At 45.6% G+C, this 18,215-nt stretch overlaps 1 protein-coding gene across 3 annotated transcripts in view; it reads right to left on the bottom strand.

Moving 5' to 3' along the window:
• Positions 1-18,215, bottom strand: part of IGLON5 (IgLON family member 5) — a 976,255-nt gene that overhangs the window by 96,554 nt on the left and 861,486 nt on the right. For all 3 annotated transcript variants that reach the window (XM_086929916.1, XM_086929918.1, XM_086929917.1), the window contains exon 4: positions 9,951-10,070. In XM_086929916.1, the coding sequence (XP_086786042.1) occupies positions 9,951-10,070 (120 nt within the window). The remainder of the gene's footprint in view (positions 1-9,950; positions 10,071-18,215) is intronic.

The following is an 18,215-nucleotide window of genomic DNA, read 5'->3' as shown; positions in this document are numbered from 1 at the left end:
CCTTCCTGTGGAATGAGCCAACTGGCTGCAGGAGCAGCAACCAACGGCCTGCGGCAGAGTCGCTGCATGCTGCTCTGGAGGGTGTTTGATGACTGCTTGTAGGCTGGCACCATGTGGGCTGGACCACAATGAACACTGTCAATGCTCAAACTCCCCTCACACAGAACATGGACAGCATGGAGAGAGCTGTGGTGAGCCACAGACCAACATTTCAACCAATCATGTAAGGCAACCGGATTGGACAACTGTGCTGTGTTTAAGTTGTTTAACACTTCTCCAGGGAGGCTTCCAAGCTCCCTGTAGTCTGTGTCTTCGAAGGCTTCGTGGTAGGTGGCATCTGTTTTACAAACACAACCTTGTATTTAATCATTAAAATTCCCTTTTCTGGGAGGACCCCTGCAAAGCCCTTTAAAATTGCCTTTGAAGAACATCCAGATAGAAACACAATGTAGGGTTGTTGCTGCTTACAAAAGGCATCATAAGTGTGTCAAACATCTTAAATATTTAATGGGAGAAAATTTCATTTCAATCTCCATTTTGATTTCCCTGGTTCTCTGTATTACTTTGCTATAAAGGTTGTTTTTATAAAGGTAATTGATTCTGTTCGGTTCCACAATCAATGTACCCCTCTGTCAAATGAGACCCTTGTCAAACTATTGTTTGTACCCTGAGCTAGACAGGCTAGCTCCAGATTAGCGATCACGGAGGTTGATTTACCAAAATCCCAGTGGTAGCAAAGAGACATCACATTCCCTTTCACCCCCTACATTGACATAACAGGAAGTGACCTCACATTAACTTTGACCCGATGATGTAACAGAAACGGATGTATGACGGAACCCTGCATGCATTTCCCACGCATGTCTTCCCTCCGCAGTCACTACCCGACTGCGACATTACTATGCATTAGTTTACCACACAAGTTGTTACTATTACTTGACTTAGGGGGGCAGCTGGACTTTAGAATAGTATAAATTACTATTCCAACTCCAGTCAGTGCATATAGTATAAATTACTATTCCAACTCCAGTCAGTGCATATAGTATAAATTACTATTCCAACTCCAGTCCGTGCATATAGTATAAATTACTATTCCATCTCCAGTCAGTGCATATAGTATAAATTACTATTCCAACTCCAGTCAGTGCATATAGTATGAATTACTATTCCAACTCCAGTCAGTGCATACAGTATGAATTACTATTCCAACTCCAGTCAGTGCATATAGTATAAATTACTATTCCAACTCCAGTCAGTGTATATAGTATAAATTACTATTCCAACTCCAGTCAGTGTATCAGTAAGGAAGCTGATGGACTTGAAATCCAACACCAGTCCAACAACGTGCCTCATAAAGCAAGTTGTTGTAACAACTTGCGTGGTAAAGGAACGCGTGGTAACATCTCAGTCGGGCAGTGACTGTGGAGTAAAGGCAGGTTGTGGTTCTGCCTGCGGGATAAAGGATGTTTCCCAACAGAAACTGATGTCACGTGACTGATGACATCAAGAAAGTCACATCGCTGATGTTAAGAACTGATCAGTAATGCTGTGTTGATAAAAAGACAGCAGTTATGGGAGCAGATAAATGTCTACTATAGTCACATCTATATTTTACTACAGTGCCACCAATATACGTCACAGGTCAAACCATCACCTGCCAAGGTCATACTGTCTTATGCAAAAATAGCCTAAATTGTCTGGGAAAGTCTATTATATGCGTGTGCATTCATCAACATTGCTTTCCTCCCATTCAAACTTTTTCATGCAATACATGGAATTAATCACATAATTATTCTAAAATTTAAATCCTGTTCTATTTTCATGAGAATCTGCTGTCTTTTGGACTCGATAAGATTAAAATTACTGTATGTAATGTATCATTTAATAAAGATTATCAATAATATTATTTAGACCTGGGCTTCTATTGGAATTCTATAACGCATATTAGCAAGCCCATTGTCGCAGTTTTAGCGGAAGTTTCCTGCTGCTAAAACGGCGATAATTTTAACGAGGTTCTTGCTAATATGCCCCAATGTTACAATTTAAAGTACATATTCAGAAGATGTACTGTCAACAATACCCTTTCTAAAGGCCCACTGCAGGTGTTCATCAGTGATATGTCTTTCATTAAATACCAACCTACAGAAACCACAAGCAGGGGTGCCACTGAACTTCCTTCATGAACCCCCCACATTAACCCAAAATAACCCAAGCCAGTGCCACCAATCAATAAAACACATTTATGAGTCTTCTGCAAAGGAAACAAACAATGAATGGGCATCATGAAAAGTATTCAGTTTCTACCAGAGGTTTAAGCCCTGTTTACATTTCATGTACGTTTCTCCCTCTGGCTGTGCCCTTCAGGTCCCAGGTCTAACTGATAGGTCTAACTGATAAGAGGAGTCAGCTGGGCCCTCAAAGGCTTGCTGCTTCTGCATCCCTCATGTGCAGGGCCTTATCTGAAACTTAAAGCCTGGATTAGGCAAAACCACTGCAACTATAGGGATACCAGCTCAGGAGGCATGCACAGTTGCAAAGACTTGTTGGTACTGCACACTATCTACTTCTTGCAAGTACAGTTTGTCCTCCCAGGGCTCATCCTCCAGCCTCCAGGAATAGAAAGAAAGTGAGGGGTTGAATCCTTGCATGAATCTCAGCCACTGTTAAAGACTTGAGGCTCCATCACAGTCCACCTTGGCACTGAGACAGGGCCCAGCCATATGCAAATCACCCCTGTCCTGCTCCATCAGGAACAGTGCACCTCAAACTCCCAAGAGAGGTCCCCTCTGAAACAGGACACAAGCACCCAAGAGCAGTTTCGACTTATTTGGGCCGGGCAGCTTGGCTCCAGTGAAAAAGTGAGAGTGCACCACCGTCAGGGCATACCCTTCGCATTTAGGGCATCGCACTGAGGAATGCAAAAAATGGATGGGTGAAATGCTTGAATGAATCTCAGCAACTGGTACTTACACAGCCTGCAGTCTTACCGTGGAGGGTAACGGTGAACAGTCCACTCCTGGGTCAGGGCATGGAACAGCCATCCAAGGCATGAAGCCTGGTGCCTGCCCTTCCCAGTAGCCACAGGGGCCTGTCCTCTAAACAAGACCCTGGGACAGTTTGGGCCTACTACAGAACCAACACCAAAGTATGAAAAGAAATACCTGCAGTGCTCAGCCTTTTTCAATTGTTCACCCTTTTTTTTTTAGGTAAGCGAGGTGAGGTACAGGTCAGATTTGAAAGTAGTTTGTCCTAAGATCACACAAATGGGTTGAGGCAGCACGCCCTCGCTATAACTTGCTGCTTCTTATTCTGTGGTAAACTGTTACATAACACAGGACTCCAGCTCCTCCCTGGGCACTCAGGACCATTCCAGTCATCAAGATCCCACTAGGATATTTGCTCTTAGAAGCCATGATAAACTGCATTAACCAGCAGCCACCATCCGGCTGTTCCCAGGGGATTACAGCGCCTGTCCTGCACGGCCAAAGGTTGGGCATGCCCCATGTTTGCACCATAGACACATCACAAAATGAATCTCATTTAGAATCAACATTTCTTCTAAATATTCCTTACCATTGGAAATAAAAAAAAGTGAAGCCTAGCCTGGAGGTAAAGTGATTTACCAAGAAATGCACAATTGTGTTCAGTGAGGAAGATTTTTTTAGAGCTACCTCTGTTCTCCTAATTATACCACCTACAACCTCACCATTACTGAATGGCAACCTTGCCACAAACATTACTTGTAGTGCTTCATTAGTAGAATGCAGTCAAGACACGAAATGCTGCCAAAACCCATTAATGGAATGCTGCCAAAACCCATTAATGGAATGCTGCCAAAACCCATTAATGGAATGCTGCCAAGACCCTTGAAGAAATAGTACTAAGACCCATTAATGGAACGCTGCCAACACCTATAAATGGAATTCTGTCAATACCCATTAATGGAATGTTGTCAAGACCCGGAATGCTGCCAAGAACTATTAATGGAATGGTGCCAATACCCATAAATGGAATGCTAATGCTTCCAAGACGCATTGATGGACTCCTGTCAAGACCCGAAATGCTGCCAAGACCCATTAATGGAATGCTGCCAAGACCCATTAATGGAATGCTGCCAAGATCCATTCATGGAATGGTGCCAAGATCCATTCATGGACTGCTGCCAAAACCCATTCATGGAATGCTGCAAAGACCCATTCATGGAATGCTGCAAAGACCCATTCATAGAATGCTGTCAACACCCATTCATGGAATGTTGTCATGATCTATTAGTGGAATGCAGTCAAGACACAGAATGCTGCCAAACCCATTAATGGAAAGCTAATGCTTTCAAGGCCCATTGATTGAATGCTGCCAAGACCCATTAATGGAATGCTTCCAAGACCCATGAATGGAATGCTTCCAAGACCCATGAATGGAATGCTTCCAAGACCCATTAATGGAATGCTGCCAAGACCCTTTAATGGAATGCTGCCAAGATCCATTCATGGAATGGTGCCAAGATCCATTCATGGACTGCTGCCAAAACCCATTCATGGAATGCTGCAAAGACCCATTCATGGAATGCTGCAAAGACCCATTCATAGAATGCTGTCAACACCCATTCATGGAATGTTGTCATGATCTATTAGTGGAATGCAGTCAAGACACAGAATGCTGCCAAACCCATTAATGGAAAGCTAATGCTTTCAAGGCCCATTGATTGAATGCTGCCAAGACCCATTAATGGAATGCTTCCAAGACCCATGAATGGAATGCTTCCAAGACCCATTAATGGAATGCTTCCAAGACCCATGAATGGAATGCTTCCAAGACTCATAAGTGGAATGCTGCCAAGACTCATTAATGGAATGTTGCCAAGACTCATTAATAGAATGCTGCCAAGATCCATTAATGCATAGCTTTCAAGACCTATTAGTGAAATACTGACAAGGACCATTCAAGGAATGCTGCCAAGACCCATTAATGGAATGCTTCCAACACCCATTCATGGAATGTTGTCATGATCTATTACTCGAATGCAGTCAAGACACAGAATGCTGCCAAACCCATTAATGGAAAGCTAATGCTTTCAAGGCCCATTAATGGAATGCTTCAAAGACCCATGAATGGAATGCTTCCAAGACTCATAAGAGGAATGCTGCCAAGACCCATTAATGGAATGTTGCCAAGACCCAATTATAGAATGCTGCCAAGACCCATTAATGCAATGCTTTCAAGATAGAATGCTGCCAAGACCTATGCTGTAAAGACCTGTTAATGTAATTCTTTCAAGAACCATTAATGGAATGCTGTAAAGGCCCATTAATTAAATGTTATCAAGATCCATTTAAAGAATGCAGCCAAGACACATTATTGAAATGCTATTAAGACACATTAATAGAATACAATCGAGGCCTATGCTGTCAAGACCTATTAATGGAATGCTTTCAAGAATCACTAATGGAATGCTGCCAAGGCCCATTAATGAAATGTTACAAGGTCCATTAATAGAATGCTGCCAAGACCCATTAACAAAATGTTATCAAGGTCCATTAATGGAATGCTGCTAAGACCCATTAATGGAATGGGGCCTTGACCCATGAATAGAATGTTGTCAAGATCCATTAATGGAATGCTGCCAAGATCCAATAATGGAATGCTATTAAGACCCATGAATTGAATGCAATCGAGACCTATGTTGTCAAAACTCATTAATGGAATGTTTTCAGCCCCATCCCTATCCTAGTCATTGAGTGGTGGGGATTCCAACATCAAGCATTTGTCCTCTAAAGCGGTAGAGAAGAACGAATTAAGGGGGAGGTGTTTGCCTGCTTCAGCCCATCGATCAATGCAATTGTGCTGTGTTATGATGCATTAATGGAATGTTAACTTCAATGCATTATCTCGCCCGCCACTAGCGGGTAATGTATGGATCCCATAAATCATAAAAGAACCTGCCAGAGGATGCCTATGCATCTTCTCGCTGCTCCGGCACTGTCCTGGAAGACCAATGGGGAGACTTATTGCACACTTAGCCCTTGTCTCACCATCTCTCTCTTTTAGCTTCCTTTTTCTTATCCTGTCTTTTTACACCTAAATGATACACTCTAATTATTTTGGGGTCTCTCCAGGAGCCAAGTCCAGTCTTCCTCTCTGTCACAACTTTCTCCTAAAATGCTCAAATCCACGGCCAATGCGAAGTCTAAGGAACAAAGCTGCCTGACCATCTTGGCTTGAGGGTCTGTACTTATAATATAGAGAATAAATCAGTGCGTGCCAGGTGTAGATAACAAGATACCTTTCGATTGCATCATTTCAGACTATAAGTCTGCACAACGGCTCTGGCAAGGTTTACGTTTGCAGGGTTTGCAGTTAAGTCATTTGGGGAAGATTTAGCCACACCAGCGAGCGAGACACATCTGTGCAAACTGTTGATAAGGTATTTACTTTGCAGGCCTAAAATAACACAAATAGCACTTTACACTGCTTTGTGTTACTTTGCATCAAGGGGGCGTACTATTAGTGGTACATCTGTATTCCCACACTATTACGCATGGGGTTTGAAGAAAAGCTCTATCTACTAACAATAGTAGACGGGTTTGAGCTGAAAAAATAATGGCACCACGAGACGGGAGCTAACAAGGAGAACTTTCTCTTAACTTTTCCCATGTTGCACATGTGTCCTGCACTCTACAGCACATCTAACAATGTATAAATGAATGAATGAAAGTATGTTTAAGCACAGTAGTTTGTACTGGAAGGTTCCCCTTCTAGTAGAAAACCTATGCAAGACCACACACAAACATTTTCACCTTGGTGCAAAGGTGTGTGTGGCGCAAAGAGCATCAGTACTGGGGAAGAGAGCAATTGTACCATATGTTAGTCGAAGTAGCACTGTCCTGCTCTCTTCTCCTAGTGCAACACAACACAGCCACTTTGTTCACTGCATTTTGTGACAATTTAAATTAGTAAACAACAGCAAGGAATTATTCAACATCGTCAAGGAATTTACCAATCCCTCAGCCAACTCCAACGACATCACCCCCTCTCAAGCCCTTTGCAACTCCCTAGCCTCATTCTTCCACAAGAAAATTGCAGACATCCACAACAGCTTCGACAACCAACCCGGAGACCAACCCACCCAATCCCCTGCAGGACACCCACCCCCCCTGAACACCCTCAAGGACTGGAAGCCAATCTCAACTGAGGACACCATCCGTCTGATGAATTCTATCCATTCAGGATCCCCCACAGACCCCTGCCCTCACCACATCTTCAACAAAGCAGACTCCATTATTGCACCGCACCTCCGAGACGTCATCAACTGCTCCTTCAACTCCGCATCCTTCCCGGAAAGCTGGAAACATGCCGAACTCAGCGCCCTCCTGAAGAAACCCACAGCTGACCCCACCGAACTCAAAAACTACCGCCCCATCTCGCTCCTTCCATTCCCGGCCAAAGTCATCGAGAAAGCTGTCAACAACCAGCTCGCCGCATTCCTCGAAACCAACAAATCCCTCGACTCTTCACAGTCCGGCTTCCGAGCTAAGCACAGCACCGAAACCGCCCTCATCGCAGCAACAGACGACATTCGAACTCTACTGGACAATGGAGACACAGTCGCCTTCATCCTCCTCGACCTCTCCGCAGCATTCGACACAGTCTGCCATAGCACCCTTCTACAGCGCTTCAAAAACATCGGAATCCAAGGAAAAGCTCTGGAATGGATCACCTCGTTCCTCTCCGGAAGAACCCAGAGAGTCCGCCTTCCACCATTCAAGTCAGAGGCTACTGAAGTCATCTGCGGAGTACCTCAAGGATCCTCACTCAGTCCCACCCACTTCAACGTTTACATGAGCCCCCTCGCGACCATCGCACGCCAACATAACCTCAACATCATCTCCTACGCCGACGACACCCAACTGATCCTATCACTCACCAGAGACCCTAACACGGCCAAAACCAACCTACACGAAGGAATGAAAGAAGTAGCCGAATGGATGAAGCACAGCCGTCTGAAACTGAACTCAGACAAAACAGAAGTCCTCATCCTAGGTACCTCCCCCTCCGCCTGGGACGACTCTTGGTGGCCAGAGGCCCTTGGAAAAGCACCCATCCCGACGGACCACGCACGGAACCTGGGCGTCATCCTGGATTTCTCACTCTCGATGAACAGACAAGTCAACGCCGTTTCTTCATCTTGCTTCAACATTCTTCGCATGCTCAAAAAAACATTTCGCTGGATCCCTACCGAAACCAGAAAAACAGTCACCCACGCTCTGGTCACGAGCCGACTGGACTACGGAAACACCCTCTACGCCGGCACCACCGCAAAACTCCAGAAGAAACTACAACGCATCCAGAACGCCTCAGCCAGGCTCATATTAGACATCCCGCGTAAAGAACACATCTCTGATCACCTGAAAAACCTCCACTGGCTCCCCGTCAATAAGAGTATCACTTTCCGGCTCCTAACCTACGCACACAAAGCACTCTACGAAATCGGACCCGAATGCCTCAACACACGACTATCCTTCTACACCTCCTCATGCCAGCTACGATCCTCCAACCAAGCCCTTGCCACTGTACCTCGCATCAACAAAACCACCATGGGAGGTAGATCCTTCTCCTACCTAGCAGCTAAAACTTGGAACTCACTTCCCACTCACCTTCGCCTTACTCAGAACCACCTAGCATTCAGAAAGCAACTCAAAACGTGGATTTTCGACAAATAACTCCCCACCCTTCTTCAAGCGCCTTGAGACCCTCTGGGTATGTAGCGCGCTATACAAATTTTTGACTTGACTTGACTTGACTAAATGTCCCCCTTTGAGTCCAATCACGGAAGCTGTGTTCACTTTTCACTTGGCCTTCGACTTTGCCTTCGACAGGCAAATAGCTCTGTTTTTTAATTTTAATTCCCCACACATATTGGGATGATTACTCCAGGCAAAGGCAGGATTAAATATATTTTTAGCGGGGGAAAATAATAGCTGTACTTAAAAAAAACTTTTTTTTTATACCTTTACTCCAAATTGACAGAGGAGTAGGTAAAGTGATTCCTCAAATAATAAAGGTATTTACCCCATGTAGACAAATGCTATTAAAAAAATGTGATGAATTCCTCATGGCTTTTGCAGTCCTCAGGTGTAACCTGGGAAGTTCTGTGACTCATAAATGAGTCAATCCACATCCATAAAAAGCCTTTACTCAATAAGGGCGTGATTACGATCTTGGCGGACAGGGTTATTCTGTCACAAACATGATGGATATACCGACCTCCACATTACAATTCCATTAAATCCTACAATACTTATAATTTGGATATCCCGTCCTCCACATTACAGTCTGATTATATCCTACGATACTTACATTTGGATATCCCGTCCTCCACATTATAATTCCATTATGTTCTACGGTACTTATAATTTGAATATCCCGACCTCCACATTACAATTCGCATATATCATATGATACTTACATTTGGATAGCCTGTCCTACACATTATAATTCCATTATATCCTACAGGACTTCTAGTTTGGATATCTCGTCCTCCACATTACAATTCCATCATATCATACGGTACTTATAATTTTGATATCCCGTCCTCCCCATTACAATTCCATTATATCCTACGGTTTCTCTAATTTTGATATCCCGTCCTCCACATTATAAATCCATTATATCCCACGGTACTTATAATTTGGATATCCCGTCCTCCGCATTACAATTCCATTATATCCTACAGTACTTGTAATTTGGTGGACAGGATATCCGTCATGTTTGTGGCAGAGTATCCCATCCACCAAGATCGTAATATGGCCCTAAGTCTTTTAAAGCCACAATTCAGACTACAGATCTGCCAATCCCCTAGATTGGATACCAGAAGAGCTCAATATATTTTCCCAAAGTATTTGTCTCACTGCCTCCTAGTCAATTTTCAAAGGATAAAGGTGCTACATCCTCACCTCTCATCTGTTTCCAGGTCACTGTGGGTTCAGGCTTCCCAATGGCCAGGCACAGTAGGTATACGTTGCTGCCTTCGTTCACCGTGATGTCAGATGAGATGTTCACAATTTTAGCAGGGACTGAAAAGATAGAGGGCAGTTAGGTTACAACACCATCAAATCAATGTACTCAACTTATCATTCTTTATTCATTTCAGTTTTAATCATACAATATGATACAATAAAGTGAAATTTCTCTAATAGGATTCTTCCAAGTATCTTAAATGAAGAATCCAGCACTGCTTAATTTGCAAAATGTAAGTGCCAGGACCCTTCTCAGGAGGCCACTGCAGCCTGCATCACTCGATGCTCCTGCCAGCACTGCCAATAACAGAGCCAACACAACTACTAAGCATCACACTTCTGCAAGTGTAACAATTCATACTATTGTAGGCCACCCAAAGCTATAAGAATGACGTGCAAAATTGTGACTTCTCATTTTAACCCCTTGCATGCTGATGACGGCCCCCATCCGTCATGCACTACGGCGCTTATGTGCTGATGACAGCTGGGGCGGTCATAAACCCGCCCACTTGCGATTTTGCCGCACAAGCGCAGAATCGCGGCCGCATGCAAGGGGTTAATGTATATAGAATTATTAAACACTGTTGTTTTACTTATCTTAAAATTGGACAGACAGCGCAGACATGTGGTGGACTGTCATTAGTGCCGGTGTTGAGAATTGAGTGCCCTTGCTGGGCTTCGAAACCCACCGGCCCAAATTGATCACTATAATCCAGTAGATAATTTGGTTGGTAAAACGGACATTAAACCATTAGTTAGAACTTGTGTCCGAAGGTTAATATTCTCCATATAAATATCTCCTAGTACCCCTTGGGACCTAGAGACTTGTCCCGACGGAGAGGGCAGAAAATCAATGTACTCACTTTTTATTTATTTTTATAGTTCTTGCATGTTGTCTTTTGACTGTGCTACAGCATTGAGACACATAGTTAAACACAAATGCAACAAGCATGAAAAATGCAATAGGTCTCGTTTTTGATTAAGTTAAAGCCATTTGCTTGGCAACTGGTATTGTATAGCAAAGCAATGGCTTTAACTTAATGAAAGACGAGACCTATTGCATTAATGCTTGTCTCTCAGATGATACTGTAAAGTCCTAGCAGTCGAGGGCACCCATCCTATTTCGTTTCTATCCCACAGGTGCCAGGGCCATGCGTTAACGTTGCACAGCACCCATTCCTGGGGTATATAATGCGTCTCCCCATCAGAGTTACATGTGCAGGTCATTAGGCCAAATGCACAGTCAGTGCTCCCACGGTGTCCATCAGAGGCAGTTTACTCTTTTTTGATACCTGCAAATATGGGCAGTGCCTGAACTTACTTCCTGAGACAAGTTCAGGGCAGGGGCAGAACACCCACTGCTCCGGGGCTCCAATTCTAGGCTGCAGGGCAGTGGCAACCAGTGCTGCTGAACTCCCTGGGCATGGAGAGGCCCCCAGGAGCTGTCACCTGTTGTACTCTGCTAATCAGTTTCCTCCCTGCTGGAAGTCAGTGGCCAGCAGCCATATGTTTTCTCAGTTCCCCAGTAGCAGCCAGTATGTTGCGGCGCGGTATTCCCACCTCAGGTGTAGCACATGGTGAGGGAGGTGGTGGTAGGCACTTCCTGTCTCTCAGAGTGTGCCTGGGCTCGATCAATCTCGCTTTAGCACTCACAAAGCTCCATCTGGCGCTGCTGCCTCCCGGGGTAGTCGAGGGCCCCTGCAACCCCGCTGAGCCACTTTTAACCTCGGCAGACATGGATGTAGAGCACCCGCACTTCGGGGACACATCCGCAGGTCTCGTGTTGCTGCGTCCTGTCAGGGACCATCATGCTGCAGCTGGGCTGGGAGGTTAATGCGCTGTCCGGAAACTTGCAGCCGCCACTTTGTCAGTGCCACCTTGCTGGATCCGCAAGAGGATGGGCAGTTTCACAGCCTCATGTAGGAGGCTGCTCAAAGCCAGTTGTGGCACGCAGTGGTGCCAGGGGAGCTCTCTGGTATGTTTTGGGGGGAGGGCGGTACTAAAACGACAGCAGGATGTTGTCAATAGGAGCTCCCAAGGCGGGAGCATTAAAACCTGCGGCCTACTGCATCGCCCCCCTCATTGGAACTGTTGTAAATTAATTGCCGGTGTTACATGACTGCCACTGATGCACCAGCATAGACGCAATCAAAGGTTTAATCAATTATTCTGTGCTGTATTTCCCATTGCACATAAATGTTCTTCGGGGTTTCTACGGTACTCTTAATTATGCTGATGCCATAGGTTTGAACCATTACATCATTCAGAATGTAGCTAAATTTGCTCTTCCAACCACAAGCTCTCTATTGCATGCAAGCTGAGTTTGTGCGTACGAAAGTGAAAGCTGAGATCGGCAGAAAAGTGACGCCGGCGTGTGCACATCTGCTGTCCGGGCGCCGTGCACATCTCCTGTCCCCCTTCGGCAGAAAATCGAGAACAATAGATCTCGCCAAGTGAGCAGCGCATGCAATACGTCGGTAGGCGAGACCTAAAAATGCTATCCACATGTAAGAAATAGAGATTGGCGGGGCAACCACCTAATGAACCATACATCATGGGACTAAGGCCAAGGCATTGTGGTGCTAAGGACCTAGACAGACATGAATCTGAGAGTGCATTGAGTCATTGAGTGCCTTAGAGACATGTATCTGAGTGGACATTGAGATGTTACGGTCCTGGACAGACATGCATCTGAGTGGGCATTGAGTCATTAAGGACCTGGACAGACATGCAACAGCGGGGTCTTTGAATTGTTAAGGCCCTGGAAAGACATGCATCTCGAGGGCATTGAGTTGTTAAGGTCCTCTACAGACATTCATCTGAGTGGGCATTGAGTCATTAAGGTCCTGGACAGGCATATATTTGGCAACTGAAAAAAATCTCCTCTAAAATCTTGACTTCAACAAATAGGTCCAATGAGATCTTTTCAATTGTCAATGAGCGGTCTAATTCTGACAGAGCCACATTCACATCCACTCCCTCTCAAACCCTTTTTAACTCCCTGAATTAATTATTTATTGACAAAATTGCTACAATCAAGGCCAGCATTCGCACAGGCCCTATTTCGGAGGCTAGCCCTATTACATCTAAAAACCCCAGCACCTACACTCATTTCCCTACAGTAAGCAACCAGACATTCTTGAATCTCCTTTCCAAAGTAAGATCAGGCACACCAAGGGACTGCTGCCCCCCGGGCAACTTAAAAGAAATATTCACTGCTCTTCCCAGCCCAGCTCTATCTCTCCTGAACGAGTCTATGTCCTAGGTCTTTGTCCCTGAAAGCTTCAAGAAGGCAATTGTTGTCCCCCACCTGAAGAAACTAGGGGCTGACCCTCAAACCCTGACAAATTACCGTACAATTGACCTTCTCCCATACCTGGCCATGGTCCTGGAAGCCTACGCCTCTAGATGCCTCTTCGGATTCTTAGAAGAGGCTGGATACCGCGATCCTTATCAAACAGGGTTCCGCCCTGCACACTCCACAGAGGCCGTAATACTAACAGTATTAGACACTCTCCGCAGCGATGCCGATAATGGCTCCCTGCAGGCCCTTGTCCTTGTTGATCTCTCTGCGGCCTTCGACACGGTTGATCATAGTATACTGGTCCACTGTGTCGGAGACACTGGGATCCAGGGGCCCGCCCTGGGCTGGATCCGCTCCTTTTTGGGGAGTCGCTCCCAGTCAGTTCGCATTACCCAGTATATAGCTCCCAAAACGAGGACCACATGTGGTGTCCCACAGGGCTCCTCACTTTCCCCCCTCCTGTTTAACCGATACCTCCTTCCACTGATCCGGGCTTTGAGAGAGAAGACAGTTTGCACTTACTATTATGCTGATGATTTCAAGCCAATATTCTCCATCAGCAACTCCCCCACTTGGTTCGCCATTTCCAGTCAATCTTGCTATTTATTAGCGTGTGGATGAATAGCAATCACCTAAAACTCAACCCGGATAAAACCGAGTTTGTTCTAACAGAAGGCATTTACAACCCATGGGGCTCACAGCCTCACACCTTTGGCCAAAGGAGCTGGGCCAACCTCCCTCCCCATCTGCCTCGGCTAAAAGCCTCGGGGTAACAATAAATCAAGACCTCACCATGAAGTCCCAAATGGGGTCAGTGATATCCATGTTTCTTCCAGCTGAGGAAAATACAAAAAGATTAGAAGATATCTCACCCAGGATGCTTTGACCCAGGTGGTTCTTGCCATGGTTATGTCTCAGGTTGACTATGCCAACTCGCTTTATTTTGGTATCCCACTCTACATAACCAAACGCTTGCAACTGGTACAGAACCAAGCAGCAAGACTGATTTTTCAACAGCATAGGCACCATCATGTCACCCCCCCTCATGACGAAGCTGCACTGGCTCCCCATCTCACAGCGTTGTGCCTACAAGGTATGTCTCATCTTCAAATCCCCAAATGGAAGGAGCCCAAAAATCCTGGATAGCCTTATTCATAGGCACATACCCACGCATAACTTGCGTTCGGCCCATAAGCACATTTTGTCAACCCCTGACTTCAAACTAAAGTGGTTTGGTGGTGCTGGGTTTGCCGTTCTAGCTTCCAGATTCTGGAACTCTTTCCCCCTCAAAATCCAATCATGTAACAACCTCCTAAGCTTCAGGAGGTGATCAACTACCTAGGGTCAGGCACCTCTCAGAGTAGCGCCATGAAACCAGCCCAGTGTACGTGCGCTTTACAAAATCTTTTAACATAACATAAACATTTTAACTAGGGCATTGTGTTGTTAAGGCCCTGGGCAAGCATTCATCTGTGAGGGCACAGAGTTGTTAAGGTCCTCTACAGACATTCAGCTGAGTGGGCATTGAGACACTAAGGGCCTGGAGAGGCATGCATCTGTGTGGGTATTGAGTTTTTAAGGCCCTGGACAGACGTGCATCTGTGAGGGCATTGCGTAGTTAAGGCCCTGGACGGACGTGCATCTGTGAGGGCTTTGCATAGTTAAGGCCCTGGACAGACGCCCATTTGTGAGGGCATTGTGTAATTAGGGCCCTGGACAGTCATGCATCTATGAGGGCATTAAGTAGATAAGGCCCTGGACAGACATGCATCTGTGAGGGCATTGCGTAATTAGGGTCATGGACAGACGCCCATCTGTGGTGGCATTACGCTGTTTAGGCCCTGGACGGACATGCATCTGAATGAACATTGTGTTGCTAAGCTTTTGGACAGACATGCACCTGCAGGGTTTTGGAGTTGATTTTGTAGGGCATGCTTTCAAATCTATTGCATCAGCCATATATCTCATGAGGAGGGGTATGGCCCTGATCAGACATGTCTTATTAAAGGCATAGTATTTTTAAGCTTTTAGTCATACAAGGATCTAATATGGGATTACCTTGTTTGAAGCCAAGTCAAATATGCATCTCAGGGGATATTCCATTTGTAAGAGCCAGGTCAAACATGAATCAGAATGGATATTGCATTGGTAGGCATCAAGAGGGGCGTCCCACTGGCAAGGAAGTGTCCAGACAGGGATATCTGAGAGCTGTTCCATTGAAAGGATCTGATGAGGACTGCAGTATAAGAGCACTGCATTATCAAGGCCCGGAGAATGATGCATTATGCGTTTTAGTGGCTTTGCAGTGCTAAGGACTTGTTAAGGGAGGCCTTATGGGGGCCATGCATTAGCAAGACCTTGAGCACAATGCATTCTAGTGACTTTGCATTGATAATGATCTGATGACGGCTGCAGTTTAAGACCAATACATTACCAAAGCCTTCAGCTGGAAGCATTATGCATTTTAGTTACTCTTCAGTGGTAAGGCATGCATTTAAAGGACATTGCATTAGCAACCCCTCGAGCATGATGCATTACAACAAATTTGTACTGGAAATGATGTGATGAGGACTGCATTTTTAGAGCACTACTCTATCAAGGTCTGGAGCGTGATGCATTGCAGTGACTTGCATTAGTAAGGACCTGACAAGGCATGCATCCTTAAGGGCATCACATTTGCAAGACCTGACCCATGATGCATTGCAGTGACTTGCATTAGTATGGACCTGACAAGGCCTGCATCAGTAAGGGCATCACATTTGAAAGACCCAGACCATGATGCATTGCAGTGACTTGCATTAGTGAGGACCTGACAAGGCAAGCAGGACCTGACAAGGCAAGCATCCGTAAGGGCATCACATTTGGAAGACCTGACCCATGATGCATTGCAGTGACTTGCATTAGTGAGGACCTAGTGAGACATGCATCCGTAAGGGCATCACATTTGGAAGACCTGACCCATGATGCATTGCAGTGACTTGCATTAGCGAGGACCTAGTGAGACATGCATTCGTAAGGGCATCACATTTGGAAGACCTGGCCCATGATGCATTGCAGTGACTTGCATTAGTGAGGACCTGACAAGGCATGCATCCGTAAGGGCATCACATTTGGAAAACCTGACCCATGATGCATTGCAGTGACTTGCATTAGTGAGGACCTGACGAGACATGCATCCGTAAGGGCATTACATTTGAAAGACCCAGACCATGATGCATTGCAGTGACTTGCATTAGTAAGAACCTAGTGAGGCATGCATCCGTAAGGGCATCACATTTGGAAGACCTGGCCCATGATGCATTGCAGTGACTTGCATTAGTAAGGACCTGACGAGGCATGCATCCGCAAGGGCATCACATTTGAAAGACCCAGACCATGATGCATTGCAGTGACTTGCATTAGTGAAGACCTAGTGAGACATGCATCCGTAAGGGCATCCTATTTGAAAGACCCAGACCATGATACATTGCAGTGACCTGCATTAGTGAGGACCTAGTGAGGCATGCATCCGTAAGGACATCATATTTGGAAGACCTGACCCATGATGCATTGCAGTGACTGCATTAGTAAGGACCAGACGAGACATGCATCCGTAAGGGCATTACATTTGAAAGACCCAGACCATGATGCATTGCAGTGACTTGCATTAGTGAGGACCTCGTGAGGCATGCATCCGTAAGGGCATTACATTTGAAAGACCCAGACCATGATGCATTGCAGTGACTTGCATTAGTGAGGACCTGACGAGACATGCATCCGTAAGGGCATCACATTTGAAAGACCCAGACCATGATGCATTGCAGTGACTTGCATTAGTGAGGACCTTGTGAGGCATGCATCCGTAAGGGCATTACATTTGAAAGACCCAGACCATGATGCATTGCAGTGACTTGCATTAGTAAGGACCTGACAAGGCATGCATCCGTAAGGGCATCACATTTGGAAGACCTAGACCATGATGCATTGCAGTGACTTGCATTAGTGAGGACTGGGCAAGGCATGCATCCGTAAGGGCATCACATTTGGAAGACCTAGACCATGATGCATTGCAGTGACTTGCATTAGTGAGGACCTGACGAGACATGCATCCGTAAGGGCATCACATTTGAAAGACCCAGACCATGATGCATTGCAGTGACTAACATTAGTGAGGACCTTGTGAGGCATGCATCCGTAAGGGCATTATATTTGAAAGACCCAGACCATGATGCATTGCAGTGACTTGCATTAGTGAGGACCTTGTGAGGCATGCATCCGTAAGGGCATCACATTTGAAAGACCCAGACCATGATGCATTGCAGTGACTTGCATTAATAAGGACCTGACGAGACATGCATCCGTAAGGGCATCACATTTGAAAGACCCAGACCATGATGCATTGCAGTGACTTGCATTAGTGAGGACCTTGTGAGGCATGCATCCGTAAGGGCATCACATTTGAAAGACCCAGACCATGATGCATTGCAGTGACTTGCATTAGTGAGGACCTGACGAGACATGCATCCGTAAGGGCATTACCTTTGAAAGACCCAGACCATGATGCATTGCAGTGACTTGCATTAGTAAGGACCTGACAAGGCATGCATCCGTAAGGGCATCACATTTGGAAGACCTAGACCATGATGCATTGCAGTGACTTGCATTAGTGAGGACTGGGCAAGGCATGCATCCGTAAGGGCATTACATTTGAAAGACCCAGACCATGATGCATTGCAGTGACTTGCATTAGTGAGGACCTAGTGAGACATGCATCCGTAAGGGCATCACATTTGGAAGACCTTACCCATGATGCATTGCAGTGACTTGCATTAGTGAGGATCTGACAAGGCATGCATCCGTAAGGGCATCACATTTGGAAGACCTGACCCATGATGCATTGCAGTGACTTGCATTAGTGA

This window comes from Lissotriton vulgaris, chromosome 7 (genome assembly GCF_964263255.1).
Source record: "Lissotriton vulgaris chromosome 7, aLisVul1.2, whole genome shotgun sequence".
Lineage (NCBI taxonomy): Eukaryota > Metazoa > Chordata > Amphibia > Caudata > Salamandridae > Lissotriton > Lissotriton vulgaris.
Note: the sequence above shows the minus strand (reverse complement) of the source record. Positions and strands in the feature narration are given on the sequence as shown.